The sequence below is a fragment of the Myxine glutinosa genome, chromosome 3 (genome assembly GCF_964187855.1).
Source record: "Myxine glutinosa chromosome 3, kmMyxGlut1.1, whole genome shotgun sequence".
Classification (NCBI taxonomy): Eukaryota; Metazoa; Chordata; class Myxini; order Myxiniformes; family Myxinidae; genus Myxine; species Myxine glutinosa.
Genome location: NC_136263.1, coordinates 153,201,792 through 153,216,798, shown reverse-complemented (window position 1 = coordinate 153,216,798; position 15,007 = coordinate 153,201,792). Strand labels below are relative to the sequence as shown.

General features: G+C 47.1%; 1 protein-coding gene and 1 pseudogene across 10 annotated transcripts in view; both read right to left on the bottom strand.

The window, feature by feature from the left end:
• LOC137423115 (ankyrin repeat and sterile alpha motif domain-containing protein 1B) overlaps positions 1-15,007 on the bottom strand; it is a 299,599-nt gene that overhangs the window by 10,639 nt on the left and 273,953 nt on the right. For all 10 annotated transcript variants that reach the window (XM_078774678.1, XM_068109937.2, XM_068109936.2 and 7 more), the window contains 2 exons: positions 10,214-10,300; positions 6,923-7,060 (listed from right to left, as the gene is read on the bottom strand). In XM_078774678.1, coding sequence (XP_078630804.1) covers positions 6,923-7,060; positions 10,214-10,300 — 225 coding nt within the window. The remainder of the gene's footprint in view (positions 1-6,922; positions 7,061-10,213; positions 10,301-15,007) is intronic.
• On the bottom strand, positions 9,134-9,202 carry LOC137424297 (U6 spliceosomal RNA; annotated as a pseudogene).

Here is a 15,007-nt window from a genome sequence, read left to right as displayed (position 1 = left end):
AATTAATTAATTAATTTGTTAACACATCTCAGTCGCCCGCGACCTCTCTAGCGCGGGCGTCGAACCAGTTCATTCCCGGTGCGGCCGGGCCGAGTATCGACCTGGCCGTGGCCGAAGCCGTTGGTTCCGCCGTAGCCCGCTAACGCGTAGGCTCGCGCGTCCCCGGTCCGCCTGGGCTCCGCGGGTGCCCTACCGTGCCTGGCACTGCTGATCTCTCTTGCTTCCGGGAGTAGGTGCTGGTGCCCGGGGACGGATCTCGCTGTCTAAACATGGTAGCGCTAGGCCAGTGGGACCGCCGGGACCCACGTGCACTCACAAGTTGTTCTGCGCGTGGGCGGCAGTATCAGACTGGGGCGCCCAAACGCTCCCCGGCTAAAGTTCATCCTGAAAGCGCCCACATTGTGCGGACAAACCAAGTCAAGGGCCACGTGGTCAGGAGAACCTCGTCCCTTCCGGTCACACTGTGCCTATCGGCCGGCCTCGAAGACCGAAATTGTGACGGTGTCACCCGATAATAAATATAAATCTATATAAATAAAACACAGCTTGTGTGTGTGTTTGTGTGTGTGTGTATGTTACCGATAGACTCCTAAACGGAGAGGCTCACGTGCTTGATATTTGGCTTAGACATGGCCATTGAGCCTGGGAAGGACATGGCCTACCTAAAAATATTTGACGAGATCCATATTTTTTATTCATATTTATCTCAGCGCATTTCAGTGAGGAACATTATACACGGAATCTCAGCCTGTGCCAGAGCAGCTCGCTGATTCGCTCAGAGCGATCACGTGATGTTCCATCCTCGCCACCACACCATTGAACTGAAAATATAAAGAATGACCATTGCCATTCACACCACATAGGTGGAGATGCAGCTACCGGGCACCATCTTGGTTGGCACTCGATGCTGGGCGATGGTGATTTCCGTCACACATTTGCACGTAATTCAGAGCGAAAAGCGATTGCGTTTTTTCACCTTTTGTGCGATCGTGTTTTGTGTCGGTCTTTGTCGATTTTGTGCGATATGAATTAAACGTCTTTGAAACAGCTGTGAAACGTCTTTCCACAACCCTTCCTTAACCGATTGGAGCAGTTTATTGCCGCACAAAATGGCATTTTAACAGTTGTCTGGCTTTTAAAATCTGGGACACGTTCAAAACAAATGAGATCCGCGAAGCGAGTTGGTCGAGTCGTGCTAACCAAGATGGCGACACGGCGGCTACACTTTTCACCGAGTATAAGCGTTCTATATATTTTCAATTCAGTGCGCCAGACTCGCTCACGTACTTGATTTGTGGCATAGACATGGCCATTGGGCCTTCACGGTGTAATTTGTGCGAGGCTTTTGTCCGAGTGAGCTTGAGTCGAGAGGGCGAATGTACGGGTCTGCCTTCCCCCGCCCGGCAACGCCGGTACTGGAGGGCGTCACAGGATCGGTGAGTCTCCAAAATCCGCTTCGTGCTGTTGTTGCGAAGATGCATGACGATGTCGCGATTGTTGTGCTGCTCTCCTACCATGAGAACTGCAACGTCATTGTTGACTGGCCCTCCCCTTCCTCCCCTCCCCATCCCCCTCTCCCTCTCCCTCCCCCGCCACCCTACCCCCTCCCCTCCCCCTTCCTCCCCCCTTCCCCCACCTCCCCCCTCCCCTTCCCACTCCCCTTCCCCCCTCCCCCCTGTTCCCCTCCCCCCGTTCCCCTCCCCCGCCCGGCAATGCCGGGTACTTCTGCTAGTGACATATAAAGGTAGAATGAGTGAATGAATGGGTTACAGTTAATGATTTGATTGGGTTGATGTTGGAACATTCTTTAATCATCAAAATTTATGCCATGAGGGAATTTTGTCCGAAGTTTATGTATCCAAAAGGACTCACGTTTCAGAATCGTGGTGTGTGATCGATTTGTAATTGATTCAATGGCAGAGATTTGAATGTCATTTAGAGAGTGATCCGGTTGATTAAAGTGTATCGTGTAAGGTAGAGATTTGCCCTGACTGGTGTGGAAGTTATTGATTTCTGACCGGGTGTTATTAAATCGTGTGTAGAGTGTATTCTCAGTTTTTCCAACATATTGTTTGTTGCACTTTTGGCAAGTGATTAGGTATATGACCCATGTAGATTTGCAGTTCATATAGGACGTGATGGGGAATTTTTGTCCAGTGTTGGAACTACAAAATTTGTTTCCTTCTAGTAAATGCTTGTGAATAATACATTTGTTTGCTGTGCATTTATAGAAGCCAGGGATCCTAGTTTATTTGTTGTGGGGCTGTGGGTGCTTTGCTTTTACCAAGAGGTCCCTGAGTGTCCGACCACGTCGAAATGATGTTAGTGGAGGTTGAGGAAATGTGGTGCCGAGTGTTTCTGATTGATGGAGGAGAGGAAGGGCCTTATTCAGAATACTTGGCAATTGGGATGAGGTAGGAGAGTAGGTGGTTACCAGTGGGACACGGTTAGTTGCAGGTTTGGGTTTGTAAGTCAGAAGGTCTGCTCTCGGTATGCGTTTTGCTCGGTTTATTGCTTCTTTCACAGAGTGAGGGTCATAGTTTCTTGCAATGAAGTGTGTTTCTAATTGGCAGAGAGAAGTTTCTTCTGCCATTTTTGTTGAGCAAATGCGTCTTACTCTGATTGCTTGACTGTATGGTATGCTTGCAATTGTATGTTTAGGATGAGATGAAGAAGGGAGAAGGTAAGAGTGGGTGTCTGTTGGTTTGGTGTATAGTTCCGTTTCGAGTCTGTTATTTTGAAGCGTGAGTGATGTGTCTAGAAAGTGAACTTCGGACTGTGAGCTGTCGAATGTAAACTTGATGGTCGGATGAATCAAATTTAATTCATTTTGGAATTGGGTGAGACTACGGGGGGATTTTGACCAGATGAACTGGATGTCATCAATATAACGTACCCAGGATTTTTCCAAGATGCCGTGATGAGGTTGTGCATTGATCTTGGCCTCTATCATTCCCATGAAGATGTTAGCGTACGGTGGTGCAACAGGGGTACCCATAGCGGTACCCTGAGTTTGAATGTAATGTCGTCCGTTGAATTGGAAATTATTCAGTTTGAGTGTCAGTTCTAATAGGCGCATAAGGTCTTGAGTAGGTGGTATTGGGACTTGTCGTGTATCTAGTGCTTTGCGGCATGCAGACAGGCCTTCTGAATGTGGAATATTAGTGTAGAGGGATGTAACATCTGCTGTGACTAAAATGGTTTGGGAGTTGAAAGGTGAGTATATTCTGTTCAATCCTTGGATGTGGGTCAGAAAACTGGTTGTGTCCTTGAGGTATGAGGAGAGATTCATCACGAGAGGACGTAAATGACAGTCAACACATTTTGATATTAGAACAGTTGGACATGTGCAGCCAGATACGATTGGTCTACCTGGATTGTTTACCTTGTGTATTTTAGGAAGAAAATAAAGGTTAGGGCAATGAGGATCTTTCGGAACCAAGCGAGATTTGATGGTTTTATCCACCCGAATAGAATCTACTACCGTTTTAACCTCTTCAAGATGTAAAAGGGTAGGGTCGGATGGGAGCTCTTTGTAAGTATCACTATGTAGTTGACGATTACCTTCTGCAACCAACACTGTCGACTACCGTCTTGCCACTCTGCCCTATAGCCCAGATCGGTGGAGTGTTGCAGTGATGGTTGTCCTTCTGGAAGTTTCTCCCATCTCCACACAGGATCTCTGGAGCTCAGCCAGAGTGACCATCGGGTTCTTGGTCACCTCTCTTACCAAGGCCCTTCTCCCCCGATTGCTCAGTTTGGCCGGGCGGCCAGCGCTAGGAAGAGTCCTGGTTGTTCCAAACTTCTTCCATTTAAGAATTATGGAGGCCACTGTGCTCTTGGGAACCTTCAATGCAGCAGAGATTTTTTTGTAGGCTCCCCAGATCTGTGCCTCGACACAATCCAGTCTCTGAGCTCTGCAGACAGTTCCTTCGACCTCAGGGCTTGGTTTTTGCTCTGATATGCATTGTCAGCTGTGAGACCTGATATAGACAGGTATGTGCCTTTCCAAATCATGTCCAATCAACTGAATTTACCACAGGTGGACTCCAATCAAGGTGTAGAAACATCTCAAAGATGATCAAGAGAAATGGAACACACCTGAGCTAAATTTCAAGTGTTATAGCAAAGGGTCTGAATACTTATGGAAATGTGATATTTCAGTTTTTTATTTTTCATAAATTTGCAAAACTTTCTAAAATCCTGTTTTCTCTTTGTCATTGTGGGGTATTGAGTGTAGATTGATGAGGTTAAAAATGAATTTAAACGATATCAGCATAAGGCTGCAACATAACAAAATGTGAAAAAAGTGAAGGGGTCTGAATACTTTCTGAATGCACTGCAGGAGAAACTCGGCAAACTTTTACGGCCCGTATGAGCAAACATCGTCGTCCAGCTCATGAAGAGGTTTTGAACTCTGCTGTTTATACGCACTTCAACCTGCATGGTCACAGCTTGGACAACAGTCAAGTGGTCATATTAGACAGATGGAAAAATGTGATTTGCTCGTGATGTGAGGGGATCCATTTGGGAAAGAGTTGAATCTCCATCTCTCAATAAAAGGGGTGGTTTGCGATGTAATTTGTCACGGACATGGGACAAGGCTATAACATCTCTCCCACGTCATCTGCAATTGTCACGGGACGCCCAGATTGGTCAACAGAACAATTCACCCGATCAAGAGTTAAAGTCGCGTGACGCTTTTCAAGTTTCTTCTTCAATCCCACATCTGCCATGAAAAAAGGCGAGTGGATTCTCGCCAAAACGGCGGCTCTACTGACTTGCAAGTCCAACTCTTTCACAATTATAAACTTTTACTGATTGGGATTCCTTTGTTTGGCATGAAGAGATATTTTTACAAAAGTTTCCAGGAAAATCTGAGAGACATCAAATGGGAGGTACTTGGATTTTGTGTGAATCGACATGGAATGACTCAAATCCTCAGTGGAATTTGTTGGCTCTTGAGTTGTGGAAGATGTATATATTGTAAAAAAAAAAAAATCACGATGCGATATGTTAATTTGTAGCATTTTGGTACCTACTCTGAGCCGTCTGGCCTTGGGTGATTCATCAATGTGTGCCGTCGCTCGTATGTATGTTAAATGAGTGTCCCATCTGCCTGCATTCGTTGGTGGGTGTTAAAGATCCCATGGCGTCCTTCCTGAAGAGTAGGCGAGCTATCACCGTACCATGGCCAAATTCCTGCCCTAACTATTCGAACGTCACGCCTGGCAATCCGGTTCATAGAGACTTGGGCAAAGCTTCCCCCGGCCTACTCCACAATGTGGGATAATAGTGGCCGTTAAAGAGGAAGAAGAAGAAGATTTTGGTACCTACGCTGAGTTTCCCCGAGGGCAAGAATAATAAATTACAAAATATGACCTGGCATCTCGGGCAGATTAAGCCCCTCTCTGATTGGTCACCAAAGTGCCAGCTAGATTTTTACTTTCAAGACCACTTCTGTTTCCAGAATCTTAGAATCAAAATCCTAATACTGATGATGCCACCTGGATTAAAGCCCCCAACCTATAAACCGATCCGACGGAGGGTTCAATGGACGGGCGCCCTCTATAGACGCCGCCATAGTTGGGAGGCGTCCGCTTCATTCGGCTTGCTCTCCAGCGTTCAGATTACATGCAGTTACCGGTCTCAGTTCACTTTGCCGAAAGAATAACAATACAAAATATATTTGTTTGTTAGATTCATCGGAGAAGATGGAATCGTGGACTATACGACCGGTCCACCGAGCTATACGACCGGTGAGGAGCCGGTGTGGCGGCCCGCGCGGAGGTTGACTCTGAGGGAAGAATCCATGCGGGGCGGCAGTGATACACCCGCCATGACCTGGCCGTATGGAAGAGTCGATGAAGCGATAAGGAGCTGGTGAGGTGGCCTGCGTGAAGGGACGGAGGCCCAGTCGGGTCTGCCAGATGAGTCGCGACCCTAGTGATCAAGGAACTTGGAGCTCGGCAGCGGCCACTCGGGGCCTAGCCGTAGTTGCCAGAGGTGGCCGGCCCGGGCGGAGGTGGACTCTGAGGGAAGAATCCATGCAGGGCGGCTGTGGTACGGCCGCCAAGACCTGGCCGTATGGAGGAGTCGATGAAGGGACAGGCACCTAGTCGGGTCGGTCAGAGGAGTCGTTATCGTAGTGGTCGAGAAACTCGGGGTTAAGGCGGAAGGGGGCTTGGCATGGCGTAGCATAGGGTACGCGGTTGCTAACAAAATAGGTTTGGTGCAGGTGGAAGTGGAAACCGGGTACCCCCAGGTGCCAGGTGCCTGCAGGGCGGCATGGCCGTGCGCCTATGGCGCCCGGCGATATCGCCGAAAACGGGGTTTGTATCGTGTGCCTTCAGGTGCCAGGTGTCCACGACCACTCCACACGTATAGAGAAACACTTGAGAACGACTATCACGGACACTTTTCATGTAAAATCGCGATGATAGTTGTGCTGGCGCAGCCAGCTGGAGTTAAGTTTGGATCGGGACGCCTCCCAGTAATGGCGGACGCAAGAGCGCCGCCTATCGGCGAAGGGGGCACGATCGTCCTTATCGGATAGGATGCCAGTCGTTTGTCCTCACCACAATAACCATAAAACAATAAAGCAACTTAAAGACAAGCTGTGCGAAGTGTACAAAATACGTCCAATAAAACGGTGAAACGTAAAGGCCTTCAACGAGCCTTGATTTTGTAAAAAATATTCAACGCAAACAATAATGCAGAAAAAGGTTGCTTCAGTTGTGAAAGATCAAAAAAGCATCGATGCACAAACTGAAACCTGTCAAGAAGATAATCCCCAGAAATGACAAATCAACTTTGTGAACGAAAATGTTCTCCGATGAGAGAAGATTCTGACAAATTGCAGTTTTGCTCATCTGCATTATGACACAACAACAATGGAAAAACTAATTTTGAGACGACGTACCACATCAAAAGCACTGAAGACGTGGCAGTAATGGTAACTGGTCTTCAAATCTTTTGTTATGTAAGCAAAGGTGCAGAGGTCCTCTGGGTCTTGTGCAGCACATGAGATGTTTCGGATTTCATGTTCGGCAATGGTATTCTGAAGGATAAAGTACCAGAACACGTGGACAGTTCTTTATATCAGAAGGTGCGAGTAGGAGGGAGAGCGAGAGAGAAGGAGAGCGGGAGAGAAGGAGAGAAGGGGAGAGAATGTCAGAGAGAGAGAGAGAGAGAGAATGTGTGTGTGTGTGATAGAATGTGCGTGATATGGAGAGTGTATGATAGAGAGACAGAGTGTGTATGACAGAGAGTGTGTGAGATAGAGATGGAATGTCTGTGAGAGAATGTCAGAGAGAGAGAAAGAGAAAGAGAAAGAGAGAGAGAGAGTGTGTGTGTTGGAGTGAGAGAGAGTGTTGGAGAGAGAGAAAGAGAGAGAGAGTGAAGGAGAGAGAGTGATGGAAAGAGAGAGAGTGATGGAGAGAGAGAGAGAGAGTGATGGAGAGAGAGAGAGCAATGGAGAGAGAGAGTGATGGAGAGAGATAGTGATGGAGAGAGACAGTGATGGAGAGAGAGAGTGTTGGAGTGAGAGAGAATGATGGAGAGAGAGAGAGTGATGGAGAGAGAGAGAGAGAGAGAGAGAGAGGGTGATGGAGAGAGAGAGTGTGTGTGTGTGTGTGTGTGTGTGTGTGTGTGTGTGTGTGTGTGTGTGTGTGTGTGTGTGTGTGTGTGTGTTTGTTGGAGTTACAGAGAGTGTTGGAGAGAGAGAGAGAGAGTGATGGAGAGAGAGAGTGAGAGAGTGATGGAAAGAGAGAGTGTTGGAGAGAGAGTGAGAGAGTGATGGAGAAAGAGTGATGGAAAGAGAGAGAGTGATGGAGAGAGAGAGAGTGATGGAGAGAGAGAGAGCGAGGGAGAGAGAGGGAGAGCGATAGAGAGAGAGAGAGAGAGTGATGGAGAGATAGTGATGGAGAGAGACAGTGATGGAGAGAGAGAGTGTTGGAGTGAGAGAGAATGATGGAGAGAGAGAGAGTGATGGAGAGAGAGAGAGTGATGGAGAGAGAGAGAGAGAGTGTGTGTGTGTGTGTGTGTGTGTGTGTGTGTTGGAGTGAAAGAGAGTGTTGGAGAGAGAGAGTGATGGAAAGAGAGAGTGTTGGAGAGAGAGAGAGTGATGGAGAGAGAGAGAGTGATGGAAAGAGAGAGAGAGAGTGATGGAAAAAGAGAGAGTGATGGAGAGAGAGCGATGGAGAGAGAGGGAGAGCGATAGAGAGAGAGAGATAGTGATGGAGAGAGATAGTGATGGAGAGAGACAGTGATGGAGAGAGAGAGTGTTGGAGTGAGAGAGAATGATGGAGAGAGAGAGTGATGGAGAGAGAGAGAGTGATGGAGAGAGAGAGAGTGATGGAGAGAGAGAGTGTGTGTTGGAGTGAGAGTGTGTTGGAGTGAGAGAGAGAGTGATGGAGAGAGAGTGTGTTGGAGAGAGAGAGTGATGGAGAGAGAGAGCGATGGAGAGAGAGAGTGATGGAGAGAGAGAGAGTGATGGAGAGAGAGAGTGATGGAGAGAGAGAGAGATAGAGAGAGAGAGAGAGAGTGTGTGTGTGTGTGTGTTGGAGTGAGAGAGAGTGTTGGAGAGAGAGGGAGGGAGAGAGAGAGAGAGTGATGGAAAGAGAGAGTGTTGGAGAGAGAGTGATGGAGAGAGAGAGTGATGGAGAGAGACAGTGATGTAGAGAGAGTGTTGGAGAGAGAGGGAGGGAGAGAGAGAGAGAGTGATGGAAAGAGAGAGTGTTGGAGAGAGAGTGATGGAGAGAGAGAGTGATGGAGAGAGAGAGAGTGATGGAGAGAGAGAGAGTGATGGAGAGAGACAGTGATGGAGAGAGAGAGTGTTGGAGTGAGAGAGAATGATGGAGAGAGAGAGTGATGGAGAGAGAGAGAGAGAGAGTGATGGAGAGAGAGAGAGTGTTGGAGAGAGAGAGAGAGAGAGAGAGAGAGTGATGGAGAGAGAGAGTGATGGAGAGAGAGAGAGTGATGGAAAGAGAGAGTGTTGGAGAGAGAGTGAGAGAGAGTGATGGAGAGAGAGAGAGTGATGGAGAGAGAGAGAGTGATGGAGAGAGAGAGAGTGATGGAAAGAGAGAGAGTGATGGAGAGAGAGAGAGAGCGATGGAGAGAGAGGGAGAGCGATAGAGAGAGAGAACGCTTCACGAAATTGCGTGACACCCTTGCGCAGGGGCCATGCTAATCTTCTCTGATGAAGAGAGAGAGTGATGGATAGAGAGAGAGTGATGGAGAGAGATAGTGATGGAGAGAGACAGTGATGGAGAGAGAGAGTGTTGGAGTGAGAGAGAATGATGGAGAGAGAGAGTCATGGAGAGAGAGTGTGTCGGAGAGAGAGAGTGATGGAGAGAGAGAGCGATGGAGAGAGAGAGCGATGGAGAGAGAGAGAGAGTGATGGAGAGAGAGAGTGATGGAGAGAGAGAGAGTGACGGAGAGAGAGAGTGATGGAGAGAGAGAGAGAGTGTGTGTGTGTGTGTGTGTGTGTGTGTGTGTGTGTGTGGAGTGAGAGAGAGTGTTGGAGAGAGGGAGGGAGAGAGAGAGAGTGATGGAAAGAGAGAGTGTTGGAGAGAGAGTGATGGAGAGAGAGAGTGATGGAGAGAGAGAGTGATGGAGAGAGAGAGAGTGATGGAGAGAGAGAGTGATGGAAAGAGAGAGTGTTGGAGAGAGAGTGAGAGAGATTGATGGAGAGAGAGAGTGATGGAGAGAGAGAGAGTGATGGAGAGAGAGAGAGTGATGGAGAGAGAGAGAGTGATGGAGAGAGAGAGAGAGTGATGGAGAGAGAGAGAGTGATGGAGAGAGAGAGTGTTGGAGTGAGAGAGAATGATGGAGAGAGTGATGGAGTGAGAGAGGGAGAGTGATGGAGTGAGAGAGAGAGTTATGGAGAGAGAGAGTGTGTTGGAGTGAGAGAGAGTGTGTTGGAGTGAGAGTGTTGGAGAGAGAGAATGATGGAGAGAGTGATGGAGAGAGAGAGTGATGGAGAGAGGGAGTGATGGAGAGAGGGAGTGATGGAGAGAGGGAGTGATGGAGAGAGAGAGTGTGATGGAGAGAGAGTGTGATGGAGAGAGAGTGTTGGAGAGAGAGAGAGTGATGGAGAGAGAGTGTGTGATTGAGAAAGAGAATGTGAGTGATGGAGAAAGAGTGAGTGATTGTGTGTGTGCGTTTTACTGGGTAGCATTCAACACTGAACAGGAAAAAACAAAATCCTTGCCTTATTGAGAGAATCGATGAACTTCACACCCTTGTATGTGATGGATAGTGTAATGGTTGGGATTTTCTTCATCTCTTCTGTTGACTTCTGGAAATAACAGAAAAGTTACACGCAACTCGTCAGTGGCTGATTTGTGAATCACTTGTCAAGTTACAGGCAGGGACTTACATTGACGGTTTCAATACCACAGGTGATTGGTGCTTCCATCAACAAATGGGTATCCGTTACAAATACTAAATAAACAATATTTTTTATCGATGTGTTGTTAAAGAACTTCCAAGCATCTACCTATGTTTGTGTGTGTTGTACAGATGTCTGTCCCCCTTCATAAGGGCAGGTTTTAAAGTCCAATCTTTTAACACGAATGTTTGTTCACTACGGTCTAATTTTGAGGATAAAACAAACTGGAAAAACATTCTCCATAAAAAAAGTAATTATGTCTCTTCTATTGGAATTGTAGACGGTGGTTTGCAAAACGAGCCTCACGGGCGGTGCACAGAAGTTATTTTTTTAAATAACAATAAATACAAGGCAAGGGAGGTGAAATTCTCTGCACATTATGTGCAACATGTGCAGAATATGAGTATTCATTTACGTCTGCAGAATGTCTAATAATAAAGAAGATATGAACACACCTGACACGAGGCTTCGGCTTCAGACTTTGGCACGCGCACGAGGCTGCACCGTCGAATAAGCTGTTCCACAACCTGTCATTATTGACCAGTTTGTTTGGTTATCAGGTGTACGTTTGTGGATGGATAGTACTAGTTTGCTTTTTACTAGTTTGGTTATCAGGAATAACAAGAATAGGAAAAGGTGAATTATATACAACGAGCAAGCTTTAGCTCTGTCATCAGAACTCAACACCACCTGACCAATGATGACAAGTACTACAATAGCCACACAACGGAAGAATAGTTTCTAGAAAGACACTGAAATTTTCTTTCATTTTGTAAGGAATGGCGTGTGTGTATGTTCGTCGTTAGTTGTTGTTATCTCCATTTGCAGGTTTCAGGAGGTGGAACGGGGTCCTCCCATAACCCAAACTATCCACCTCCTCTTCGTTAAGGGATCACGGTTCATGGACCAAGCTGTTCAATTTTTTCAGTTTTGTCCCAAGGGCTCTTTTCAGGATCGTCAGCGAACCCCGGATTGCCTACAGTTGAAGTTCATTTGTGGTAATATTCCCGGGGATGGTTTTTATGGTGTAGCACAGCGTTTGTATGTCCCCACAAACGTACACCAATCAGAGCCGAGCATCTGTTCACATGACAGGGAAATGGGTTTCGTAACCAGTACAGTTGCATATTTTAACTAAAAGGAATATATAATAAACCTTCTGTGGAACGTTGTGGGGTCCCAGCAGGTGTTGTAAGTTAGGTAGGAGGTTTCATAAATTCTTCAATACAATTATGATTTCGAAATGCGATCGACACGGACCTTGCTCCCGAATCTGGAAGTGAACAGATGACGACGGTTCGCTGGTTTGATAATATCTCAATACAAACGTGATTTACATTGTATTTTGATATATTAACACTGTAGTATTAATTTGTGGTCGGAATGATGAATGATGCTTTTTGGAATGAAAATATAGAGAACGAGCAGAAGTACCCGGCATTGCCGGGCGGGGGAGGGGAGGGGAACGGGGGGGGGGGGGGGGGGGAGCGAGCCCCTTGGCAAAGCGAGCGATTTTTTTTTTTCATAGCGTCATAGCGATTTTTTTTTTCATAGCGTCATAGCGTTTCATAGCGTCATAGCGATTTTTTTTTTTCATAGCGTCATATCGTTCATACCGTCATAGCGTTTCATAGCGTCATAGCGATTTTTTTTTTCATAGCGTCATAGCGGTCATATCGTTCATAGCGTCATAACGTTCATAGCGTCATCACGTGATCGCTCTGAGCGAATCAGCGCCCACCTGCTCTGATTCCGTTGATTCCGTGCGCTGAAATGCGCTGAGGTAAATATGAATAAAAAATATGGATCGTCAAATATTTTGAGTTCGGCCATGTTCGTCCCAGGCTCAATGGCCATGTCTATGCCAAATATCAAGCACGTGAGCCTCTCCGTTTAGGAGTCTATCGGTAACATTACACACACACGCACGCACACACACACACACACACACACACACACACACACACACACACACACACACACACACACACACACACACACACACACACACACACACACACACACTGTGTTTTATATATATAGATGTGCTGTCAATGCCTGACGCTTGACTGAAGGTGGCACAGGAATGTGGAATTTATTGGTTAATCGTTTGCCATTCGCCATTTATTTTTTTTACCCAAGTCATCCACAAATTGGCTGTCCATGCCTGCAGTAAAAAAAAATTAATACTTACATTATTTGGTAACTGGTATGCCCACCCAGGTCATGCTATCCTCTTCAGCGAAAGTATCAAACAAGCCCGGCTACGCCATTGTTAGATTATCGATCTTGTTTAAATCTCAGTGAGATTCTTCTTTTATCATTTCTGTTGCTGCATTTATCATTGCTACAATATTGATGCTCTTCCGCTTCCAAGATGTCGTGATGTCATTCTTGAGGTACTGGTATTTGATGTCCGCATTATTTAGGCCACAATCGTAACTGCTTTGGACAGAATGGTAGATAAAGCATTTGCAGAAGGTAATAAAGTATACATTAAAGTCTACAAAAAAGAGCAAACTGTTTTTTTTATGGAAGATCAACATTCATGTAGTTTTTTTTTCAAAAAACAAACAAAGTATGAGATTTCTCCGAAGCCACAGTTTCTTTACATTTCGCAAAAAGACACTCCAGCAGACAGTGGGGATACCCATTGGTTCAGATCCCAAGATACTCCTTTCTCTCTCTCACCGCAGGCAGGTTGGTGGTATTCTTACTCTCCGGTCTTCCACTGACTCTCCGGCATTGCACCCCCTACTCTGTCCCCCAAATATTCCTGCAGGACGCACAATATCTGCCAGTAACCCTCTTCTGGTGAAACTGCCAAAAATCAAGACTCTCTCCCACCTTCACTCTTTCATTCCTCTTTTCTCTTACCTCTGCAATAATCTCCCACACTCTCTTCAATCCCACGCCTCCCTCCAGGTCTTTAAAACATCTGTTCACCACCATCTCTTATCTTCCCCCATCCAAAACCTTGATATTTTGTACCCCCGTTAACACACCCCAAATCCACCTCTTTCAATCTTCGACTTCATTCCTGAAATTCCGAGTAGTGTCAATTTGTTTTATACCACATACCACCCTCCCCCCCTCACTACACCACCCACCAGCCCTCTCCCTTCCACAGATCTCCCGTTGTCCCTATTCTCTACTGTTTTTGTGCTTGTGTGCTTCCTTCTCTCTCCCGATGTTGTCTCCCGCTCCCTTTATTATATTGTTGCGGATCTCAGCGCCGGCCTTTTCCCCTTACCAAGGGGGGATTAGTCCCCTTGTCTTTGACTAGCCGACGGGACCCGGGGCCTATGACGTCCTTCCCGGACAGCGTTAAATAGGGTTTTAGGACTAGGGATTCGCTATTACCTAAGTACTAACGCTGCCCAGAAACGAGGAAATACGCCCCGCCCGAATCACGGGTGTTGGTGGAAACGCCGAGCAGTAGCGAACCCGTGACCCGAGCTGTTAGCAATGACTAAACCTGATCCAAGGGGTTCTTAATCGTGCCACGCTGACCCAATGGAGGAAATCACTGAAACAGTCATATTTGGAAGAAAGGAATAACACGATTTATTTACACTTTGTACAATAATAATAACAATAAGAAAACACAGTGCAGCCTTAAACAGTCTTATACTTATCCCAAGACAAACGGGCCCGTCACACTCAGACACACTCATACGGCGCTTGCAGTTGACCAGGTCAGCACGTCCAGGGATGGCATCCAGGCAGCTCGCTCTCCGGTCCCCAACTCGCACCGCGAAGCAGATGAAACAGACGGCAGGAGCTCTCCACGTGTCGTTTGGCGCGCACGGGATTATTACAGGGGGAACGGTAGGGCTGGCTTTGGTGGTTACACTTGCGGCTCAGCCGCGTACATAATAAAGGAAGAGTTCAATAAACGCGAACAATGCGCTTCTCAATCAATGCCTCAAAACTGTCGTGTGCACGCCGGTCCTCTCAATGCAGTTCTCACACGAGTGCTCCGGATCAGTTCTCTCCCACCTCAAGCACCTGCCTCTCCCTTCTCATAACTCAGGTCAGTCCTCGTACCAGTCCTTTTCCAGCCAGTCCTCATCAAGTCCTCGTATCAGCCAGTTCGCTCAGTCCTCATCAAGTCCTGTCGCACGAGTCCTTTTCCAGGGCTTTGTGCACTCGCTTTTATAGCCCTGCCCAGCGAACCCTCTGGAACTTACTAGACGCGTCTTGCCACGCCCTATCATGCCATGCCCTCAGCCCTGGTTGGCTGTTGCTCTTACCGTCACCGCCTCTGACGCGCTGCTTGACGCGGCCATACCTCGACCCTCGCGCTCCTCCCTCTTCTTAGGCCTACCTCGTGGTTACCCGACTAGTTTCGAGCGAAACCAAGGGCAGCGGATGCTGCTGGCGGCCAAAGCGTAACAAACTTGAGGGATGCCAAATGGGGCACGGGATCGAGTTTGCCCATGATGAAAATGAAGGGTAGCCGCAAAATGAAAGGACCCAAGCTCAATTATTTACACAACGCAGATGTTACTAGGGAATGGCCTACTCTTACACATACTATGACATAACTAATTCTAATGGGCCTACGTGTTGCTTGTGGACTAACTATGGGGGGCAAACCTTTAACCTTTA